Source organism: Cryptomeria japonica, chromosome 5 (assembly GCF_030272615.1).
Source record: "Cryptomeria japonica chromosome 5, Sugi_1.0, whole genome shotgun sequence".
Lineage (NCBI taxonomy): Eukaryota > Viridiplantae > Streptophyta > Pinopsida > Cupressales > Cupressaceae > Cryptomeria > Cryptomeria japonica.
This window is the reverse complement of record NC_081409.1, coordinates 542579715-542604140: the sequence shown is the minus strand read 5'-3', so window position 1 is coordinate 542604140 and position 24426 is coordinate 542579715. Positions and strand designations below refer to the sequence as shown.

The window sequence follows — 24426 nt, the reverse complement described above, 5'->3', positions numbered from 1 at the left end:
TCATAGTGCAACCAGCAGTCATATATTACATTAAAAAATAATCGGCATTGCTGACCTCTTTAATAAGTGTCGTAAGCTCATCTCGCACTTGATGAGAACTAAAATATTCCGAATCAACATATGGTTCTGCAACACAGACATCTATGCACATATCACCAGCCGTCTCAGGGTCAACAGAAAATGTACTCAGGTTTCCTTCTATTTTGCCAGGAGCTAAGATACATGTATGTTGGAACTCATATTCGTTGTAGTAATCAGGAGGTCCATTCAAAAGGTAGAGGAAGTTGGGTCTGAAGCGATGCATTATTCCCATCACAACTTCATCTGATAAATAGAAGACAGAAAGTTACACCAAAAAGAAAACCAATATTTTAGAGCTAAGAGATTAGAGAATTTCTGCATACATGTTTCAGCAGCAGAATGTAATGCTGATTGCACCAGATGGTGGAATGAAGACCATTCTTGCTCCAGCTTAGAAGTAAGTGAAGCAAAACCATGTGCCTTTCTTGTAGAATTTCGATTCCCAGCCACTTCCTTCAGCCGTTCCAATCGATGCTTGTCCTTCAAAATTTTCAATAGACATTATAGATTTATGGTTCAGTTTGAGACCATGTTAAATGAAAATGAAGAAATATGTTCTAAGAGCACAAAGATAATGGAAATTCTGACAAATATTGTAAGTTCTTGTAAGTTCTAACAGTCACGGAATGGATGTGGGATATCCTCATTAGCCTTCAATTTGTGACTGTCTTTATATTTTCTATTTTTGATTATTATTTTTTAGAATAACTTGTTATAAATTTTATACATCCATGATTAGATCTCAAAGTAAATATGTTCAGAGTCATAATGTAATGAATAATAAAATGATAAGAAATATAAATATTATGATTCATTGGTGCAGAGTTGGTAACAACCATCATGTTTTTGAAGCCCTAAATCCATTAGGAAGCCCCTCATTCAGTTTTAGGTTCATGGTATAAATTATTTGAGGAATTGAAACAGGGACACTATCCAGGAGACTTGTCACAATAAAGCTACTTTCTGATCATTTCAAATTACTTGGACGAGTGAAACAAGGACAAATCCAAGAGGCTCACTACAATAAACTTATAAAGCCTTTTCCTTGTCATTTCAAGATGTGTTATCAGCCCTGAAGGGATTTTGAAAAGAATCCAAGTTGACAAGGGACAAAAGTAATGATGAAAAAATTTATAACATTAGTGATTTAACACAAAAATAGAGCATAGAACTGTAAACTCTTGCAAAAATATCAATACAATAGCTTCCATTGAGGTGGTCTTTACAAGTTTTATTTTCAAGTATGGGAAGAAATTGAAGATGGTACTTTCCTAATACATACAAGGAAGCAGTGAGCAGAGCCCTTTTTAATGTTTGACTTTGAACGATTCAAATCCCTATTTTGTGTAAATGAGTTGAAAGTGCCAATGAAGCGACTACGTCCAAATCCTTTTATTAACAAAGTGTTCCTGAAGGAGCCACCAATGAATCTACGCCTTAGTGACTAATGATATCTTTTGATGTAGCAATTACACTTGGTGATTCAGGCAGAGCCAATCAATGGAAGTGGAAATAAAGTCTGTCTACTCAATTTTAAAAGTCAAGGAATGATCATTCTAGTTTAGAGACTATCTACTCATTGAATCACACTAAAAGCATGGACAATGTGTTGGAGGATGTTAGCAGACTCCGCACCAGCAGAATAGGTAATGACAAGCCAAGGAAGCTCACCATCTTTGGGAAGGGCTACAAGATAATTATGGAGAGGAGCTCAAGTGTGAATTCATATACCAAGTAATCAGGGAGAGATTGGGCAAACTGTGTGGCCATTTGCCTTCAATTAACAATGGTAAATCAGGGTCAAGTTCACCCCAATAGGATTTTGATGACAACAAATCAAGATCGATAATTTTAAGATCAGAAATTACATACTCTGTCTTACTACTTCAAGTACTACCATTCTGTTTGTAAGAAACATGGGTAGTCTATACGGCTGTCCGGAGAATCCCTGGATCCTTAAGTAGGTTGACCTGGAATATTGGATATACCAATACCCAAACCTGCTGATAAAATCTTTTGACTCTTGAGAGAGCCGTTCATGAAGACCTCCTTAAAGGGTTCTCGTGATATGCATTAGGAATGCATCATTAACTCTTTTCAAATGGAATTTCTCCTCCAAGTGCAGTTGTGGATAACAATCATAGACAGCGAATTGGTTCTCCTTATTTCCAATAGCTCCTCTGCACACAAGGCCTCTATATCTATATGTCCTGGCTAAAGAATAGATCAAATAGGAACTTATATAAAATGTTCTATTCTTCTCCAAGTTTCTCAACTGATCATCCAAATTATCACTGATGATTCTAGCCCAGTTTATCATCTTAACGCCAACAGTTACCTCATGGATAAAATAGTACATCCATGGCTCGAAGGGAGCACCCTGCTGGCTACCCATGACTCTGTTTAGTAAAACGATGAGGTCTCCGTAATCTTCTTTGAAATATGACCGCACAAGGATCTTAGGTATCTTAGAAACACCTTTCCTAGGTTTCTCCAACCATGAATGGTTGATATTAGCCTCATATTCTTCTACATTGTCATTGTATAGCTGGGTTGCTTCATCCCTGGTCATATAGACTGTGTTGTGAAAGCCTTCTTGATTGCCACTTCTCCAATATTTGCGAGAATCCTTCCATCGGGTGCTATTATTTCTCTGTTTTTGGGGTCATAATGCTTGAAACAATCTACTATCAATTCAGTACATTGCATTGCTGGAATGAAACCAGCGGCCTACACTATCCCATTGCACATCATTCTCCGTGCAATTGCTGTGGATAATTGAGTATCCATGTCGTGCATCCTCTTTTTGAACTCTCGAAGGTTGATGTGTCCTAAGTTTGTATCTCCCACTTGTTTCCATTTGGAGTTCATTTTTTATTCCGGAGGGGAATATTTGTCAACTTGGAACTTCATCCTAACCTTGCGTGATGTTCCAACCTCCGAGGTCATCCAAATCTGCAAAAGAAATGAATAAATTCAAGTTAGGATCTGCATTTTAGGTGTGATTTTGGAGTTTGGCAGCTAAGTATATCATGATTTTCACTCTTTCTCCAATACTTAGCCTTAAAATGGGTTTTTCAACACTTGGATATTCTAAAAATCTCAAGAAAAACTCCTAAAAATAAACAAACTTAGGAATTTGAAGGTCTGATTTTAATTAAAAAATCAGAATCTGAGAGCAAACTAAATCCAAGAAGATTCAATTAATTTCATTCTAACTTGCTTATAGGGCAGAAAATGAGAAAGAAAAGAAGGGAAATTAGTTGAATTTGTTCTTTCTCTTTGAAAACTTTGAAAAGAATCAAGTAAGAAACCCAATAATCTGCCTATAAGATTTATTTTCACCTTCGAAAGAATGAGGAAGAAAGGAAAAGAAGCTGCTTGAAGGTAAAACTCAGAGGTCTATCTCAGAAAATCATAGAATTTGTCCTTCAAATAGTCAAGGTTCTTCCAAAATCTGTGTGTGAACTCGTGAAATATTGTTGAAAATCTCAGACTTATACTTGAAATCTCCTTTGAAATCACTTCCAACCTGCAAAACTCTTCAAAAGGTCCTTCACCTGCACAAAATCTCTCTTAAACACTCTCAACTTGCTCTTGAAAGTTCGAACTTCAAATGAAGAAATGAAAGAATGAAGAAGGTATTTGTATTAGAACTCGAATTCTTAATTAGAAACTCAGAAATCTTCCAAAAATTTGTTTCTATTTAGTCCTCAGTCCTTCGAATCTTCTAATTTGATCTTTAGTTGAACTGTCATCTCTTATCTAGTTCGAACTCCCAATCTTAGTTCAAAAATGAAAGTTTCTAAATCAATTTTAAGTTATAGCTCGAACTTGATCTTCAATCCTTTTCTTTCAGAAACCTTCTAAATCTGTCTCAGTTCGAACTTGGAAGATAAATCTTGCTGACATCATCTTCTTTTTCTCCCAATTTAGCAAGTATCTTATGAGGGCGGACTTCATTGATTTCATTCTCCAAACTTGGGCGGACTTGGTTAAGTTTGTTTCATTTGCAAGGAAGTAGGGTGGACTTGCTTGATGTTAGGCACCTTCCTTATGTGATGCTCTCTTCCTTAGGGCGGACTTTGCTTGCTTTATGTCCCCTTACATACGATGTTGGGTGGACTTTGATGAGTTCTCTTCCTTAAGAGGGTGGACTTTGCACATTATGAGACCCATTCAGGGCGGGCTTTGCTTAAGTCTTGACCCAATGAATTCCATTGCTAGGCGGACTTTCCCTGCCTTGTGCACTTCTACTTTGATCAAGGGCGGAGTTTGCTCTTCATGTGACCAAGTCAAGGCGGACTTGGAGAGATGTTTGACCATCACCTTGCAAATTAGGCGGACTTTGTTGAGTTCATGTCCTCACAACATGTCATTCTTCTTAGCTTGGGCGGACTTTGCCAAATATTAGACCCATTGAACTCCACTACTAGGCGGACTTAGAGAAACTTGTGCACCATGAGATCAAAACTTAAAATCCTCATATCTTGAACAATTCTTCTCAGATTGCCTTGAAATTTGAAGAAGATTAGATAACATCAAGACCCATCACTGGCCAAAAATGGCAACTAGTGAAAAATTAGATAGAAGAAAGAGCACGTGGATGAAACAAAATGTTAAATGGATGAGCAAGTGGGGTATTAGCATAAGTGAATGTCCAAATAACAATGGGGAAATAAAAAAGTATGTGCAAGGAAAGTTCAAAGAAAGCATGTGGAAAGGGCCACTTGGGAGGAAAAAGGAATACTATGTCAAACATTTCTAACTCTACATATGACCACATGCAAAAGACCTACATAGGAATGGAAATAAAATGGAAAGCAAAAATACTAATCGCTCAGATAAGAACAAGTTCGCACCTACTTAGATGTGAGACTGTAAGATGGATGATACCTAAAGAGGAGTGGGCAGATAGAAGGTGTAGATATTGCACTCAAGAAGCGGTTGAGACAGAATGGCCTTACATCATGGAATGTTCAGCTTACAAGGACATCTAGATCAATTATATTGAGACATTAAAAGGGAACAGCTTGGGTCACTTGTCCGAAGAAGAGAAGATAATAAGGGTTGCAGATTTTTTGGTCAAGTTACATAGTAGAAGATCCAAGATGCAGAAAGAAAAGGAAGTATAGGTATTGGGTTTTGGATATACAAGTTTCATCACTGGCTATCTGTGGGTCACATAGGCTGCTTGGCCTCGTGGACGTGACTAAAAATATTATTCATTCATTCATCCCTCGAATCCCTAAAATCTAGGAATTTGGCTTTTCGAACAAAACTTGAATTTCGGAGGAATTTGTCGATCGTTTCTAGTGTAACTCAAAACCAACAAGGCAAACCCTAGATCCCCTTTCCAAAAATAGAAAAAGCAAGCGTCCCTAAAAAATAGGGAAAACTTTCTAAAAATAGCCATTTCGGGGATTGTTCTTAAAAAGCCAAAAACAAAACTTCCTAAAAACTAGGAAAAAGCAAAAAGCAAACTTTCTAAAAATAGAAAGTTATCCAAATCTACTCAAATCAATTGCAATCTTTATCCTCCGGGCTTTCTAGGCACATTGATGGTGTCTAGACTCTGTTCTAACCTTAGCTTCCACAAATTGACCCATGACTTCAAAACTCAAACCACTCAAAACTGACAAAACTTGGCAATACCGATGCCAGAAGGTCACAAGGCTCTAACAAAAACCCTAGAAAGTAGGAAAAAAGGGAGGGTCACCATTCTCAACAGGGTGATGTGTGAAAAGGTCACAACAGGGCTCACACATCAACATCAACATGCTCAAAGCAAAGACAAGGAACAGTGTAACCTTGCTAGAGGCATCATAACCTCATCTCGCGCATATGCAATTATTAACACCATCAAGAGTGTTGCTGAATGAAAGGAGGTGTTCTAAGTTCAAGAAAGCACCTAATTCAGCATGAGAGTGCACATGCTAAAAGACAAAAAATTTCACATTCTTGAATTTCCTCTAGAAATCCAAGAATCGTTGCCAATAAATCAACGAGATAGTTCCAAAAGAGAATCAAATCTAGAAAGACTCATCCCCAAGGATGATGCAATTTGGAAATATCTCATACCTTCATCTCATTTCCTCCATCATCATTGCAGGAGCTTGATAATGTTGAGTATCAAGAAATATGCAGCAATAACCTACCTTTGTGATGAGTTGCAAAGATCAACTAGTTGAGGTGGCGCCTAGTCATTACCAACTCATCTTTACACATCACTCCAAGTTGAGGCATCCAAGTTCAATGCATCTGACTCATCCAACAAGGAGGATAACTACCACATGTGGGCACAAAGTTCGATGCAACTACCCTCGTCATTCATTGGTCAATTAGTCAAGGAAGGACATGTGTCCCACAAATTGTAATTTTATCACTAGTCTAGCATTAAATGCTTTATAATGGGTGTAACAAACCCTAATAAGGGTTTCTATCTTTCAATCTTGGCCATTGATGTGGATTTGATCCTGGCCACTCGTTGTAATGAGAGCACTATAAAAGGCTCCACTTCTTCATTTGTAAAGATTAATAGTTTAGTAGCAGACAATAGTCGATAGTTAAATAGCAATTAGAAGTAGAGGAGGATAAGGTAGAAATTGTTGCCAAGTTTGTAAATAAACATCCTTTTCATTGAAGATATGGTGGAATGTGTTGTTTCTTCTACATATTTGCACGGTTTCTTGTTGAATCCTCATGTTAGATGATGTTAATTAGATGGATGAAAGATTTTTGTGCATGATTGATGGTGAAGCTCATATATTCATACTACTAGTATTTCATTGATTGTGAAGTATCTTGCGTAGTCAACTGAACTCATTTAACCAAGCTTAATTGCAATTGCTGCTTCTTCATTGATATGCATCGTCTTGATGGTGTCTATGTCTATGGTAGTGATTTGCACATCATATGCTTACCTTAGGAGATGGCACTAAACTTTGTGAAGTTGTTGCTTTGCATGACAAAGAAAAGTCTAGTTGAGTTTCACAAAAGATTGTCCATTGCTCTTGCATTCTTAGGATCAAATTAAGTTTCTTAACCCTTTATGCTTTTGCTATTTTTTCAAGTCAAGTAAATTTCCACATTCTAGCAGCATTCAACATTCAACGTAAGTCCCCTTATGATTCTAGCAATATCACATCATACACACAGTCTATCCAAGTGCACGTCAAGACCTGACATTTGGAACCTTGGAGTCACCTCCTATGATCACGAAGTTTAGCATAAGCAGATATTTTGTTCAAGAGGGGATATAATACTTAGTATTTTATTCTATGTTGCATAGTGTTGTCCTCATTTTTGTTGTCCTCATTTTTGTTTTCAAAAATGATGGACCATGACATATAAAAATTGTGAAAAAATGAAAAATTTGCTCTATGGCATGCTTCCCGAGGCAGAATTTTGCCTTACCCTTGGACTGGACTAATCCTCAGTCCATCCGCAAACCATGTTTCAAATTTCATCGCATTCTAGTTTCGTTTGCTATGTTTTTCCTTCAATTTTGGGTTTTTTCTCTCTGACTACAGGGGGAAATTTTCCTTAAGTTGCAAGTTTTATGTTTTCCTTTGTTTTAGTCTTTGTAGGGAAATTTTTAGTTAGTTACAAGTTCACTTTATGTAAAAAGAACTTGTAACTTGCCTTTTATTTCCCCCTTGATGCTTTTTGGCTTTTTAAGTCATGATAGGAACTTTTTGGATATATTACAAGTTAATTTTAAAATTATAAAGTTAAATGAACTTGTAATTCTTTTATAAATTTCCTATTTAAGTGATTTTAGTTGTAATAGGGATTTTATTTCCCTATTACATGTTTTATAGTCCTTTTTTTAAAGTCACTTGTAAAGGGAATTTTATTTCCCCATTACAAGTACTTTTTGAAGTTAAGTAACCAAAACTTGTCAAGGGGATTTTATTTTCCCCTTACAAGTTATTGTGACTTGTTCTCTCTCATAAACCCGATTTGCCTTAGGAATGAAAGTGAGGCATTTTAAACTTGTTAAAGGGTTTTTTAAATCCGATTACATGTGATTGAAGGCATTTTTTTTTAACTTGTTATTCCTTGCTAAGAACCCGACCAAACATTTTTCCTCTCCTAAACCGATTTTTCCACAAACTCTTCCCAATTTTTGTGGAGAGATACATGGATCAAGGAGGCGATATGGTTTCATGGCGGATTTTGTGAGTTTGTGAACACGTTGCAATAGATCTGGTAGCCGTTTCATACTTCATTTACTGTGTTTTACCTCTTCAAAGCCATTTTTCACGTGCCACGTTTTGGGGGTTTTGATGCCACGATTTCACTCCATCTTTGGGCGTTTGGCTTTGGGTCTCTCCTACGTGGTATCTCCATAAAGATTTGACCCTTTCTACTTCCATTTTGAAACACGTTTTTGCTGTTTATTCTTCAAATCCGAGTTTGCAAAAAACATGGCAAGGGTTTGGTGTCATTTTCTATTTAAGAGGTTGATTCTTCCTTTCAAAGATTGTTTCATCTCTTGAAGAGGCATCTTGGTCAAGGAAGGTAAGAATTTCTTTCGATTTTTCTTTCTTTTTCTTTCTTGCATTGTTTATTTTCTTTTCTTGTTTGATCTTTCTAGTTGTTTATGTGTTATTTTTTATAGTTCTTGCCTAAAACGGTTTTGTGAGAGAGATTTTCCCCTTAGCAAAGCAATTCGTGAATTGCATTGTCTTTCTCTATTTTCCCTCTTTACTTGCATTCGAGATTTCAAAACCCGATTGCAAGTAAGATGAAAATAATTAACCTACCCCTTTGGCTGGAAAATTTTAGCCATCTTTTGGTGAAATTCCAAATTTCTAAGTTGGAAAATACTCATTCTTTCAAAATCGGGTTTTTTAAACCGGATTACAAGTTGAAAAGTTCTTCCCATTTTCTTGAAAGTGATCTTCCCAAAATCCTTCCATTTTCATTTATACTCATTCCCTTTATCCATACATACCATTCCTGCCATTTCTCACATGTCAAAATCTCATTTTTCACCCACTTATTCATTTTCCTTTTTTGCAAGTATACTTGCATTCAGGTTTCAAAAGTACGATTGCACGTTGTCCTTCCCCACTTGTATACTTGTAAAACATTCCCCAAGATCCGAAATTGGTCAAAAGCCAAGTTTCAAGCATCCCCATTTATTTCCCATCTTCCTGTCACAAAATTGTGAAGTGCAAGGGTTATAGTTTTTCCCATTTGAAGAAGGAAAGATAGTTGCAATCGATCTTGATGTTGCTTTGACACTTTTAAGTCTTCATCGCAACATACCGGGTTGTTTTTCAATGTCAAATTTGTTGTCATCTTCCGTTCCAAAGAAGATGAAATATAAATATGACAAATACCAGAACGAGGTTTCTCCTACACAGGTTTCCTCTCCTATGGATCATATCAAGGATACAGAAATTGGGCATGTTGACATGTCAAAATTCATCAAAAGGGTCGAGGATCCACAAGATAGTAATATGCAGCGTTTGTTGGACAGCCACATTCATCATGCATCTTCTTTTCCGGTGGCTGCCCTAAAACCTGAATTTGTTCTTGCGTGCACTCACCATTTCGACAAGGAGACAAGAACCATTAGAAATTATGATGGTGAGGCAATAATCCACCTTGATGCGGATACTATTGAGAAAGTCTTCAGAATACCATCAGCACCTGCGTATATGGAGATTTCTAAGGATAGTGCAGCTGAGTACTATGTCAAAAGGGAAAAGGACTGCAAACGTCACATTAACAAATGGATCCATGAGCTACGAGCCGCTTTCACAAGGTGGGCTAAGTTATACTGTTGTGACTTCAAGTGGGAAATTGGAGACATCATTACTCTCCTTAGAAGAATGTTAGGTCTTGAGCATTCTAATGTTTTTGAGCCTTGGATGTATCAGTTTATCATGTTCATAAGGTAGTCCCTACTAGTGACGCTTTGTGTGAACAACTTGCAGCAGTCCCTACCACTATGAAATTTTACATGAACTCATACTTAGTGTATTTGGCAGCGTCACTTAGACATTTCCCTAGTCTTTCTACCAAAGGTGATCGCTCACTTATACCAGTGTGGGAGTACTACGATTAGCTGCCCTTGAGACCCAACAGGTTACATTTCAGAAGGGTTCAAGATGCCTTCTTTGGTTATCTCATGTGTCAGTTTGACAAGACTCTAAAGAATAGAAGAATATAAGATGAGGCATGGGAAAGAGTGAATGAGTATGGTTGCTTGTTCTTTCAATTCCCGACTTTCACTTATATGAGAGTTGGATGTTATAGTGGGCAGCCATGCATGCTCCCTAGATACTCAATTGAAAAGATTATTCTTATGGAGTTGGAAAATGTTGTGACCAATTCACACATCGCCCCATTGCTAATGGGGACCCCCCTCTTTTCTGGCTTTCTGCGTTGTTAGGTTAGGGTTTTGGCTGCTTAGTGGGCAATTTTGTGTTTCTCGTGCCCGAGTCTCGAAGTTTTGATCATGCCTAGTGTCGTCTAGGGTTTTGAGGTTATAGGATCAAGTTGCTAACGTTGATATTTTAATGATCCTAAATTTTGTCTAAGTGTTGACCTTCTTGACCGTTAACGTGTTTTTAAACACGCGCATCGGTGATTTTAAAGTGCCAAGGTATTCCCAAACCTTTTGGAGTTGTTTTCTCGCTCCTAAGGTATTATTTAAGTTGATTTTGCACTTTATCCCGATAATTTCCTAGCGTTTCGCTCATTTTTTTGGAAAATTTGCCTAAGTCCAATCAATTTTGAAGTTTCTAAGCGATTTTGAGTGGTTAAAATGACAAATTCCTAAGGGAAATCCATATTCCAAGGGTTAGAAGGTCAAATTCCATGCTAGAGGTGTTTTTCCCCTCATATTCCAGACTACCCACCCTTTTCCCCCACTCAAAATCCACACTACACATGGGTTTCCCCTGAAATCCATACTGGCTATGATTTTCCACCACTGTTTATCCATGCTTGGGTCGATTTTCCCCTAGAAGTGCTAAAATTTGGCTTAGTGTCAGGATTTCTCCAGACTGCCATCGATTTTCCACTAGGAGTGCGAACAACGTTGAGGATGATTCCATGCCTAGGTCGATTTTCCACCAGGTTGTTTTGTGACAAGTTAGTGCGGATTTTTGTGCAAACTCTTAGTCCATATTAAAGTTGATTTTCCATTGAGAGCTTTTTAATGAATTTTGAGTCCGGATTTTCATCCAGACTGAGGTCGATTTTCCACCAGGGAGTGTTTTTTGCGAATAAGGTGAATTTGGAGTATGGATTCCTTGTCCAAACTGCCATCGATTTTCCCCTGGAGTGTTTTATGTGCATTTTGATGAAGTTTTGTATGGATTTTTATCCAAACTAAGATCGATTTTCCCTTGTGGGGATTATTTTGACATTTTAAATGAATTTTAAAAGGATTTTTTAATCCCAACTAAAGTCGATTTTCCCCTGGAGGCTCAATTTGGACTTAAATTGAAATATTTAATAAATGAGCCCCATTTAATTGTTTTTAAATGATGATTAATGATTATTTAAAATTTTAAAGGCAAAATTAAATAACTTGCAATAAACATTTAATATTTTAAACCTTCTAGAAGCAAGTTAGTTTTTACCAAACAAGTATACAAGCAAGTGTTTTATCCCACATTGCTTGTATGGTGAAAGTGAGAGGCAAAAGCAAGTATAAGAGAGGAGTTTCCAACATTATTTATTATTAAATCTGCCAGGTGTCTCCATGAAAGGCGATTTTTCTCCCTCATTGGCGAATTTTGGCAAAGTGTTGAAGTGAAGTGTTGGGTTGAGGATTCTTTCCTCCTCCATTTTTTCCAGCTTGGCTATCCATTCCCTTGCTGCCATTGAAGACCATTTTCAGATTTTCGATTTTCCCAAATTTGGCGATTTTTGAAAGTTTGGCGATTTTTGGTGAAAGGTGGCAATTTTTAATGTTGGAGAGTTAGGCAATTTTCTCCATTTTTGCTTGTTGTTCCAACCTCCATTGTTGCAGATCCGAGCTGCCATTGAAGACATTTTCAAAATTTTAGAATGGCGCCATAGCTGGGAAAATTTCGATTTTTATTTGGAGAGCTTTGTGCCATTGTTTGGGGTGATTTTCTTCATGCTTGGTGGCTGCCATCATTCCCAGCTCGCTGATTTGTTTCAGATCTAAGGTTTGCTTCAGATTTAACCTCCATTGTTGGCTGCATACATTAATTTTCAGACTTCATTTTTCATTACCCAGCCAAGTCCAACTTAGCTGATTTGCATTTGGAGGTATTTTGTGGAGTTTTTTGTGCATTTTCAGACCATTTTATCGCTGTTGCAGGTCTGAAAACTCCATTGTAGGCAGCTGTCCTCATAAATTTTCATTTCCAGCCACCTAACCACTTTGGCGATTTTGCTTGGAGCTGATTCCTTAGCTATTTTCTATCATTTTCGGGGATTTTTAACTACTTTGCAAGGTGCTGGTAAGTCTGAAGTAATTAATTTTCAGACTTGTCCTCAGAAATTTTTTTTTACTAGCCACACATATTCCTGGATATGGTTGTTTTCATCATCAAAACTGATTTTTATCAAGTTTGTGCATATTTTGAAGGATTACAACATGTTTTAAAAGTCTAATTTTCAGGTTGTCTTCAGATTTGTTGACCGCCATTGTTGACTGTGGAATGTGTCCTCAGACATACCTTGTGTGAAAACACAATTTTTCACACCTTTCCTTAGTCATTGTTGATCCGGTATACTCCTTTGCATTTTAGCTTGCATATTTTCTAAGCGTAAGGAGGTATTAATGAATTTTATAGAGGGATTACATGCCCTAGCGTTGTCATACTTTGAATCTAATTGTCAAAATCTACAAAGTGTATGGACTATTTTCCTGACTTAATGCTCTAATTAGCTAAAATCTTTAGAAAATCAGGAATTTTATCAAGAGCATTATTTATTTTCCTAAGTCTAACTTCAAACTTCGTACAGGTATGATGTCGAAGTCCGGATTTAAGGAAAGGAAAGAACTACTGAAGATGCTGGAGACTGGATTCTATCCAGAGCTCAAGATTTCATCTAGATGGAAGGAGATCACCGATACAAACATGCATTTCCTAGACTTGGACTAGATGCGATAGCAGATGTTCGGAGTCGGAAATCAAGTTCCTTCCCCAGCATATGCGAACATTATGAAGAGAGGCATTTTTCATGCCGCTGGATTTCCACAGTCCATACAGTGCAGTGAGCTCATCCTGGAGTGTGCACAGTGTTATGATCCACTCAAGCGAATGATCAAAACTTGTAAGGGCATTGTTATTGCCTACCTTGCTAAGTATGCTATTGCTAAGGTGTTCGGAATTCCACACAGAACAGACATGAAGGATGTGACCAAGGATGAATATACAGAAAGATACACGAAAAAGATGGGTGTATGCAAGAATTTGATAAACAAAGAGTGGATGATTGAACCTAGGTCTCATCATTCCAAGGCTCCCAAGACACTCATGTGCATAGACTTCAAAGAGTATAGTAATTTGATATTCCTACTCAACAGAGTGATGGGGATGCTGCAGGGAGCAATATCCGATGGATGGATGTTCTACTTCACCCAGGATTGTCTTAGAGGAACATTGGTAAATTGGTCTAAGATTATAAGTGACAATCTGGACTTTTAGCTGAGGAATGTAGAGCGGTCCAAGTCATTCGCCATGACTTCTTACCTAGTATACCTGCTTGCACAATTTGTTTCATACAGAGGATTGATATGCAAAGGTGAAGTCAGGAATGGGCAAGGACAATTCAGGAGTCATGAATGCTACCCCCAACTGAGCATGTATAGAATTGAAGACTATAAGAGAGTGAATGATGCATTCACTATGTACATCACATGGATGTTGCAAGGCGGAATCCACAGAAGATTGTCCAAGGAGGCAACAGAGTTAATAGAAAAATATGGATCGTGGTATATTCAGTTTCCCACTTTCACGTACCTTAGGATTCATGGGTTTCAATCTGAACCCTACAAACTTCCTAGGTATTCAACCGACAGAATGATCTTGTTGGAAGTGGTGAGACAGCTTCTAGAGTTCGATGTTTTTCAAAGAGAGAAGCATAGGACAGGCATGACATTCCCTATTTCAGTTGGGAAGACGTCAGAGGTTTGCCAGTCTGCCATAGCCACCAGCACTGCGAGTGAGGAGCTTGCATTCTATCGATTTGCTACATATAAGAAAAGAGAAAGATTTGATCCAAACAAGAAAGTTGGAAGGATCAGGGGAGAGAAGTTCATTCACAAAGTTGACATTGAAGATTATCGGGCCAACCTGATGGACGAGCAAGCAGTGAAGAGAAGAATGTGGTCCAGAATGTCAGTGGATTTCATGAGGAAGTGTGAACTTTTCCTCATTCCTAATCAAGTGTTAGATAACAGAGATCATACGCATCCACAGTATGAGAGTGAAATGAAGAAGGCAATCTTATTGCTAAATTGGTCATAGTCAAAAGAGATTGACCTGAATATATTGATGAGAGAGGTCTTGAGTTTCTCCCGTGCATGGGTAGATATACAGATGAATAAGTTAGTTGATATGGGTGTTCCCTTCACTTATGAAAGGATGAAGCCGAAAGAGTCTACTTCTGAGGATTATCAAAGGACTATCAATGCTGTCATGATTCATGCAGACAAAGAGAGTCAAGCTCCCAAGAAAAGGAAGAACATGCCAAGAGAAGTCAAAGCCAGAGGGAAGAAGATTGAGGAGGTGAAGAAGAAACAGAAGACTATCATTCCTCCACCTATCATTCCTTCACCACCTCTCAGTGTCTCATCAAACGAAGTGATTGGAGTAACAGAACAGAACAAGGAACCCTAGCAGTGTTCCAACACAGTGATACTAACAGAGAATACTCAGGAGTTACATGCCACAGCGACATCTGCACCTTCAAATGAGAATGATGATCAGTCGGGATCCCCTACTGTCCTTTTGAAAGTTAGTTTGGGAAATGAGATATACAATTTGACCAGGAATAATCCTGATGATGATGATGATGTTATCTCGGCATTGAGAGGACTTGATCGAGAAATGTGTCTCGATGATGGTATGGAGATGGCCGCTATTCCTGATTGGCTAATGAGAAGTATGGAGAAAAGTAAACAAATGATAGAGGTACAGCCTATTGACGACATTGATGACTACCTAGAAAGGAGTGCTAAGGAGAAAGAACCCAAGAGAGCGAAGATTTTGTCACAAATAGCTAGAGATGAGACAGGAATGCAGATTGCGCAAATTGTTGTTCCTATTGCTGGCGTGACAACGAACATTGCTACTCCTATTGATTTCCAGATCACTTCAGTTGCCCTTGGTCGTACATCCAAAAAGCAAGAATTTTAGGAGGTTGGTGAAAACCTCAAGGCAATCGATGCAAGGTTAGACAGAGAGATTGCGGAGAAAGAAAGGTACAGAGAAGAGAATATCAGACTTAGAGAGTATATTGCAAGGATAAGGCATGAAAATCCCACCCTTATTTACCCTATTGCAGTTGACCATGGAATACATTCACACTATCAGGCAACGAGAGATGCACTCTCGGAGGTGGAAAAGTGGATTGAGAGTACAAGAAAGCAGGCAGATGATTTCCTTACTCAGTTTGTCCATGCATATGATAGAACAACAGGACTCAAATTCAGAATCCAGTATTTGGAAGGAGTTTGGGAAGAATTCCGACCTATTCAAGAGAACACTATTCCACGCCTCTAGGTTTTGAAGAGAATTCCTAATTCCACCTTGGTCAGCGAGAACATTGTGCACAGTGGAGACAGATACGATTTCCATGGCTGGTATTGTACATTAGCCGTGAAGAAATCAACTTATGAGAATGCCCAGTCGAGTTGTATGGAGATGGAGGGATTGATTCAGGACATTCAGATGAAGATCCTTGCCTCAATTGAGGAATTATTGGGTGTTGATGTTAGCGATGCTAGTGGTTTACACTTAGCCGAATTAAGAGACAAGATGAAATTTATGTATTTTTGCCAGTTGGACTCTTTGAAGAAGGGTAGAGTCAAATAGACGACTTGGTCTCTTTGTTGATTCATGTTCATAGTTTGCAGAAGCTCATGCCAAATTGGGAGAACACTTTGGATGCTTGCTCAAGTTCACTGGACGTGATTGATTTACAACAGGATACCTTGCCTAGCATTTCCATGGGGGAGTTAGATTCAGTATTGGCTAGATTCTAGGAGTATGCTAGGAGAGAGAGAGATGTAGGAAGCAATCTTCTAGAAGATTCCCTATTTGATGACTAGGTATCTTTTCATTGGGCCATATGTTGGTGGCACCATTTTAGATGTAAACCCTAATTAGGGCAATTCTAGGGTTTTGTTGGCATGATCTCGACCGTTGATCTTGTATCAATCTTGGCCCTCCATTTTGTAAGAGACTCTATATATGCCTCCTTGTCTCTCATTTGTAAGAGAGAGTTTTTGTAGAATTGTTGGCATATGCTGCAGCTATTTGAATCATAATCATTGTTCAATTGTTGGTGATTTTGCTCTTCAAGTGTTGTATTTGCATTCATGGTTCTCAATTCCTCCAAGTTAGATTAGAATTTTAGATTAGCACTTATTTTCATATATGTTAGATTGAGTGAAAGATTTGTCGAATTCGTTTGTGTGGAATCCTTAATCCATACCACTAGCCTCTTGCCGCTGGTAAGTGCGCCTTGTGTGGTCAATTGGAAATTTGAGTAAGCTTAACTTCAACTATTACGTGTCATTTGACAAGCATCAACTTGGATGGTGTAAACGTTTGATGGTGATAGCCTGAAAATTTTTAAGTATACCTTAGACGATTGCACTAAGCTTGTGTCAATACCTGTTTGTGAGACCTCGCCTAGTTTGATTCCACTAGATTTACTCATCATTTCCTACATTCCTAGGCTCAGAATAGATTCCCTGAACCCTATTCCTTTTGCCCATTTTTTAGTAAGAAGTAAATCCGGAGCCATATTGATAAATCTTAAGTTGTCAGCACACCTATTCCGCATCATTCATGATAATCCAAACATTTGGGTGTCCCCAAGTGAACACAACAATTCACTTCGACAGGAAGACAAATCATGGTAGTTCATGCACATCAATCTGTCAAGCATAAGGTTGGAATGAGGATTTCTACAACGAACCCATTGAAGATTGGCCGGTACTCCCTCATCACATCCACCAAAGCTAAAGCTATGCAGACCAAGATGCAGGAGATAAAACTCAAAAGGTTTAAGTCAAGGGCAGATTTTGACTACTGAGGTATGAAGGAGAGAATCAAAAAGTCATTCATACATGTGCATCGCATAGAAGATATCTAGGTGGATCTCCATACAGAAAAGGAGGTTCTTAAGATGGATTACTGCATGCTCACCCTTGAGCAAGTTATTGATTTGAACCTGGTGGACATTCCGCAAGGGATGATTGATGATGGGAATGTGCTCGATCCAAAGTACGTCTCATGGAGGGTTGATGAAGCCCCACTTCCTTTAATCCAGTGGTCACACAAAGAATGCACTTCCATTCTTGAGAGATTTCAGCCCATCTTAGCTAACACCAACACTTGGCTCAAAGGTAACAATGTTAGGCTCATCAAGATCAAGGTTGGAAAAGAAGAAGATTCTACGGGGCCTCTTGGACGTAAGTTTGAGATTCAGATTGACAACAAGGAAGGTGCATCATCTTTAGGCACGAGGATCAAATTGCGGGTTAGTCGAGCAATGGTGCTTCCTCTTGAGGAGGCGACACTTCGTGGGAAAGAAAAGTCCTAGATTCACATTCATGTGATTGACCCCGATGATCCAGAGGAAGAACAACAATCAGATGATGCTCCTAAGTCACTGGCTTCGGAGTCACCTCATGAGATTCTCTTCTCAATTTCCATGGAGTTGCCTCTATCTCCTCCTGACACAATAGCAGATGACTCCCCTCAAAATGTCATTCCCCTTTCAGCAGTTGAGCCACCTCTTGATCATCAACAAGAGAGTTTGCTGGAAATCTTCGAGGATACTCCTGCATTTATTCATTTGTCAGAGATTGATACCTCTACTTCCAACTTTGAGGAGTTTATGAAAAAATCTTCATGCCCTTTGGTTACTGAACAAGCCATGGTTGCCATCCAGAAAGATACTTCCCCCAAGATGACCACGGTTGTTCAAACAGAAACTGCTTCTCCTTCGCTTTCAACTGCTACTGAACGAGAACTAATGGCTTTACCTCCATGGCTTAGTTCTTTCACTCCCAAGAGAAAGAATCAGGAAATTTCTCCCGATGTCTTTGATTATCAGTAGCTTAAGCAATCTAGGCCCAAGGTTGCTAAGAGAGCCAAGATGATCACAAGGGTAATAGTTGACAGCAACAAGATGAAAGTGGCAGAAATTGTTGAGCTCCTTGTAGATAAGCCACACGAGGAAATGCAAGCTGCTGATTAGAGGGTCATGAGGATAGAATTGGGTAAGAAAACGCATGAAGTGGTCAAGCATGATGCCCAGCAATCCGTAGCTTCACTAGTATAGCAGTATGATGAACTTCTAGCGAAGAAAGACAAGCTAAAAGAGGAGAGTAGGCAACTTGTTGCAGTTGTTCATAAAATCACAAAACCTGATGGTGAAGGGAGTAATCCTTCAAGTTCTTTCGGTTCACAAGAATCAATTCAGGGAGTTGAGAGAGCTGCTCAAAAGGTACAAGCATTGGAATCTTGGGTAGATCAACTTCATGATTTATGTGCACAAGTTTTGAGGGAGGTTTTCCAAATGATCGTCAAATTGAAGACCATTGAAGAACAATTGAGCCAAGTTTTTGATACTTTCAAACAAAACTTGGAAAAGGTGGAAGATAGCTTAACTACTTGGCTCAAAATTCCTCAACAAAAGTTGGGTGTTCTTCTAGAACATCAGGTTATTCCTTCAAGAGTTGTGTATCTAGAATATTAGGAGCTCTTGGAGAACAAAGCCCTTGTTCTCAAGTCACTTGTTGAAGACATTGATGATACCATGAGAGTTCGATTAAAAGTAGTTCAAGATATGGTTTCTCGTTGTGAGAAAGCTTCTTGCAACATCATGGATCATAATGGGGAATTATTGGCAGAAGAAAGGGTTCTCTCATATCTACAATTGAATATTCATCATGAGTGGAAGAGTGAACCATTTTCAGTTACATCTATTCAAGCCTTGGTTGCCTATCAAGCCTTCTTGCAGTAAATTCAGTCTTCCTTTGAGAAGAATAATGCCACAATCCTTCATTGCAGCGATGTTATTGTGAAAACCATGATCGTGGCAAGGAATAACCATGAGCCGAATCCTGATGAGCTGCAAATGATCATCCAGAAGTTCGAAGGTTTCCTGTGTTCACATGCTGCAACTTAAGTGTTTTTCAACACTTAGTTGCATTTTTCAGAATTGTAATCTCTTAGTTGTAGTTTTTCTTTTGACATGTTTACTTGTAAAAACATTTTGTAAATTGCAAGTTAAGTCGTTACTTGCACTTTTGTAATTACAAGTAGACGAGTAACAAGTCAATTTAGAATAGGACTTGTAACTTTGAATAAGTCATAGTTAGTTATTGAATAATGTTGGTGTTGGAAATAAGCCACACCTGGACCGATGATGGACTGGTCCAAGAGGGGCCAGTAGCTCAGTGGCAGAGCACTCCAACAGCATATGGAAGGTCCTAGGTTTGAGTCCTAGCTGGTCCATGTCTCAACATGGTATCAGAGCCAGGTCCAGGCTAGGAGCCCCAAGCACACGAGAGGTTTGGCTTAAGGGGGGGTGTTGGTGTTGGAAATAAGCCACACTCGGACCAATGATGGACTGGTCCAAGAGACCAGTAGCTCAATGGTAGAGCACTCCAACAGCATATGGAAGGTCCTAGGTTCGAGTCCTAGCTAGTTCGTGTCTCAACAAATAAGTCATACTTAGTTATTGAATAAGTCTTGGTGGTTGAGAGAATTTCTCAAGTTAGTTAGGATCCCCCCACCTTTTTCTCATGACTCCTCTCCTATAAATACTTGAGGGGGTCTATTGTAATTTTTATCTTTGGGAAAGCAAGCAAAAACTCTGCCAAATTTGCAGCAAAGAAGTCTTTGAGCTTTTATGTGTAAATCGAAAAATTGAAAGGAATAGAAAAAAATTACTCAAGTGTTGAGACTTTGTGTTACATTCTTGAGTTTGTGTTCAATATTGTCTTTCTTGCAAGTGTTTCATAAAGGGCTTAATCAAATTTGATTTGCAGACTTTGTGTTGCAAGTATTAAAGATGAATTTTAGTTAGAATAGAAGTTCTATTGAGAAAAGTTGTAACACTTTGTGCTTACACTCGTTCTTGAGAGAGATTAGAAGAAAATTTTATAATAGGAAATAGCTATGAAACTTTGAGCACACACTAGTTCTTGATATCTTGTGTAGAAAGAAATAAGTTATTTCAGACTTTGTGCTATCATAATTTGTTCTTGATATCATTAGTATAGAAAAGGGTAGATAGGACTTCACATATTCAAGACTTTGAGCTTGATATTGTTGTTTCATCCCGAAGGAAGTGACGGAAGTCTTTGAGCTTTCAGGAAACTTCATTTCCTTTCTTTCATTTCATTTCAAAAAGTTGTTACTGTTGTTTTACGTTAAATTGCTATCACTTTTCTGTGCAGAGAAAAGGATATTGGCTTTCTTGAAAAAAGAAGAAAGATTGTTGTTCCATCCTATTTTAGTTTTAGTATTAGATAGATAGGGGGAGCCTTCCCTTAATTAGGATAGTTTTACTCACACACTGTGGTTGAAGCCACAATTTTGTATATTTCCCCAAGTGTACAAAATTTTCAACCAACACATAGTACGTAAAAACACATCAACAAGTGGCCCAATGATGGTTTCGGAATAAATATGAATAATTAAGTATTTACTTTAATGTTTCTATTTGATTAAAATAAAGGGGAGTATTCTTAAGCATTTTATATATTAATAAATTAAAGAGACCCCCATGGCACACAACCCTAGTAGAGACATGTAATGTCCCCATTTTTCTAGCCTCTTATGAAGTTTTAGCCTTTTGGCTAAGGGGAGAAATAAGGATAAATTAATTAAATTAATTTCTTATAAAGTCATTAAAATAAATTAAAAATTAAAAAGTGACTTTATATTTAATTAATTTAATTAAATAGTGACTAAAATAAAATATTAAATCATAAAGTCACTGAAATAAAATAATATTATTTTATTGCAAATGGAATCTTCTAGAAGTTGAAGAGACGTATTTGGGGAAAGGTTAAATAGAGGTTGAGTCTCATTGTATTGCATTGAAGATTTGGATTATAGATTTGATGAACCGTCTGCTGCTTTGCATTAGATGAATCTCTAAGGAAGCAAACCTTCAGCACATTGATAGAAGGGCTGGACGAAACCCTAGTCTCTTCTTTTTTAAAGTGGAAGATACTAAATCTTCCATATTGAGCATATTGAGATATTACATGGTCATGGTTGTTGGGTTCATGTGGTTTTCAGACTTATCCTTGAGAAGCCTTAAAACCATTTATTTCTACTGGAGAGGAAACCGATTTTGTTGAAGATCATTTGAGAACATTGTTGAGAGTGTACTGTTCAGAATTTCTAATTTGAGACCGAATTGTAATATCTGATTCTAACCCACGATTTTGGGTCATATCACAGCATACAGGCCACGAAACATTATCAAGAAGGTAGCAGCAGCATCGGTAAACAAGGGCGATTCTATTGATAGATTATTGGAGAAGCTATATTGGTGGAAGCCGATAATAATTGCAGGTCTAAACCAAAATCAGATTTCACCCCTATGCCCACGATTTGTTCCTTCTTCATCATTTGGACATTGACTCATACATAGGAAAGCAGCGATATCATTTGGAAGAGAAGGGCGGTTCTCCTAGGAACAATTTGAAGGAGAAATTAGGAGGTTGCAGGCAGTATATCAGATCTGAAGCAAAAACCTACCAGTCAGCTATACTCTATGTTTTGACTTGTATCTTCATTATGATGCAATGTTTCCTTTCTAGACTGAGGCGGCCACCTTTGAGGAGCTCAACAATGGTATTCACAGCTTGAAAACAATCCAAGGAGCGGTTAACAATTAATTACTGTGGTCTACACCAGCAGTAGGAGCAATTTAGAGAATTAATTCGAACTGGAAAAGTAAAGGCTTCAAATTTCATGACATTGCTTTCTTCTTCAATCTCAAGGTTAGGTGATTTCTTCCAGGTGCATTTGGCATTAAATCTCTATGTATTTATCAGTTACAGTGCGGGTTTTAATGGCTGTCATATGTCTTCAGATACTTTGAAATTTCAATGTTAATAGATAAGCTTTGAATACTCCATTAGTCACTGTAATGAGTCTAATGTTTACTAATGAAAGGAGTAATAAAGTTGCATTCAGATTTCTCCTGTCCTCTAGATATGTGGTTGCAAACCAATTGTTCAATTAAATGTCTCTTGGCTGTAGCTGTTCATTACACCCTATGGAAGCCTTGACTAGGTATTAGTAGAGTTAGAATTGAAGTTATAAGCATTGTGTATGTTAGTATGACATTGATGAGATCATTGGCAAACTTCTTGGGTGCTGTTATACAACATTAGTTCTGATTAAAAACTAAGATCAGCAGTCTGAGACCTTGAATGACAATTGTTTGACAATATTCCTTGGGTTGGAATACTTCATTTCTACTCCTATTTGACCAAGGGATATTACAAGACAAGTTGTTTTTAAAAGTGGGAAAGGGGAAAATAAAATGAAATAAAGGCCCATGAAGAAGTCCACCTAGGTTGAGGATGGAGATGAAATAAAAGTGAGACTATATTAAATAAAGTTCTAGATGCCACCCAAAGGAGTTCGATTACGGTTTGAGGTCAATAAAGTAACATTTGGAGCTTCCATTTTGGCATTCTTGACATCATTTTTTACAAGAAGAAGCTGGAAATTCATGTCAGAACATTACTAATGCTGAAAGTTGATGACTAGTGTCGATACGAGCACTTACTATAAATAACAATGTCATCCAAGGACTAAAGAGAACAAACCTAGAGAGATCGATGCCAAACAAACACTTACTACAAATAGTAGTGTTCTCCAAGGCCTAAGTTGAACAAACCCAAAAAAATCAAGAAAGATCAATGCCATGCAAGCACGTACTACAAATAGCAATGTTCTCCAAAGACCAAAGAGAACAAACCCATAAAATCCAAGAAAGATCCTTGCCATGCAAGAACTTACTATATATATCAGTGTTCTCCGATGACCAAAGAGAAGAAACCCACAAAAAACTAGACAGATTGGTGACATGCAAGCACTTACTGAATAGCAACTATTGTTGCAACCCACTAAAACTGAGGATTGAGCTCACCAAGAACATCAGAACCCTCCTAGCGCATATGCAAAAGATTGCAGAACAAGATTTCATAAAAATGGGGACATTACAATAAGTCATGTGATAAACTTGTGCAATTTCTCATGTATTTAGTAATCAATCTAGACTTGTTCACCCAAAGGTCCTTCATCCAACTCTAAGATTAAGAAAAGCTTGTTGGGTAGGCAAAATCTGTCTCTTTACTAGGCCTTTGCACTACGAGAAGAGGGATGCTTTCTTGAAAGGCCACTTCTTCATCACTGGCTCCATCCATATTCCTTTGAAAGCACTCAATGAATCATTTACAATCTACTTCATCTTCCTAAATCGTGTCATATTTTCTTCTATCTCCATTTCTTCTTTTTTAGCAACCTAAATCTCTAATAACCTGCTTATTTTTAGAATGAATTTGATTTCTAGGTCTAATTTAGAAATAAAGAATCAAAGAACATTGTTTATACTTGAATTGACAATGCTTGGAATCGTTCTTAGCATTTTGTTGAAGTGTGCTACCAAATCCTTCATGGGCTCATCTTATTTCTTTTGAATCTAAGAGATACAAAGCAGCAATAATATTCATTTTCAGCAAGCTTGAACCCCTCAAAAAACTTAATTTTGCAAAATATTTCAATCCACTACACATGCATCAACCAATTGCTAAAGGTATTTAATCACAGATCCAACAATGGTTTCAACAAAAAATTTTATAGCTACATCCATATGATCGATCCCAAAAGTCTTGCATTTAACAATGAAATCTCATGGTGTTGAACCAACACTAGATGGTCCAAAGGATGACCTCATGGAGCAAAACCATCCAAGGCCATGGTTAAAATTTAGGGAAAAAATGTCAAAAGCACCTTTCTTTCCAAGCAAAGTTGCCAAAAGCATTTAGTATGTGTAAATGTCACCTCAATTTTTTGCATACTTTACATGTGACTTGCGCAATGCACAATGACAATTTCTAGT

At 37.8% G+C, this 24426-nt stretch overlaps 1 protein-coding gene across 2 annotated transcripts in view; it reads right to left on the bottom strand.

Moving 5' to 3' along the window:
• The window catches only part of LOC131034562 (DExH-box ATP-dependent RNA helicase DExH8), a 279913-nt gene that overhangs the window by 34728 nt on the left and 220759 nt on the right, over positions 1–24426 (bottom strand). For both annotated transcript variants that reach the window (XM_057966082.2, XM_057966083.2), the window contains exons 10-11: positions 405–561; positions 56–324 (exon numbers count right to left, since the gene is read on the bottom strand). In XM_057966082.2, the coding sequence (XP_057822065.2) occupies positions 56–324; positions 405–561 (426 nt within the window). The remainder of the gene's footprint in view (positions 1–55; positions 325–404; positions 562–24426) is intronic.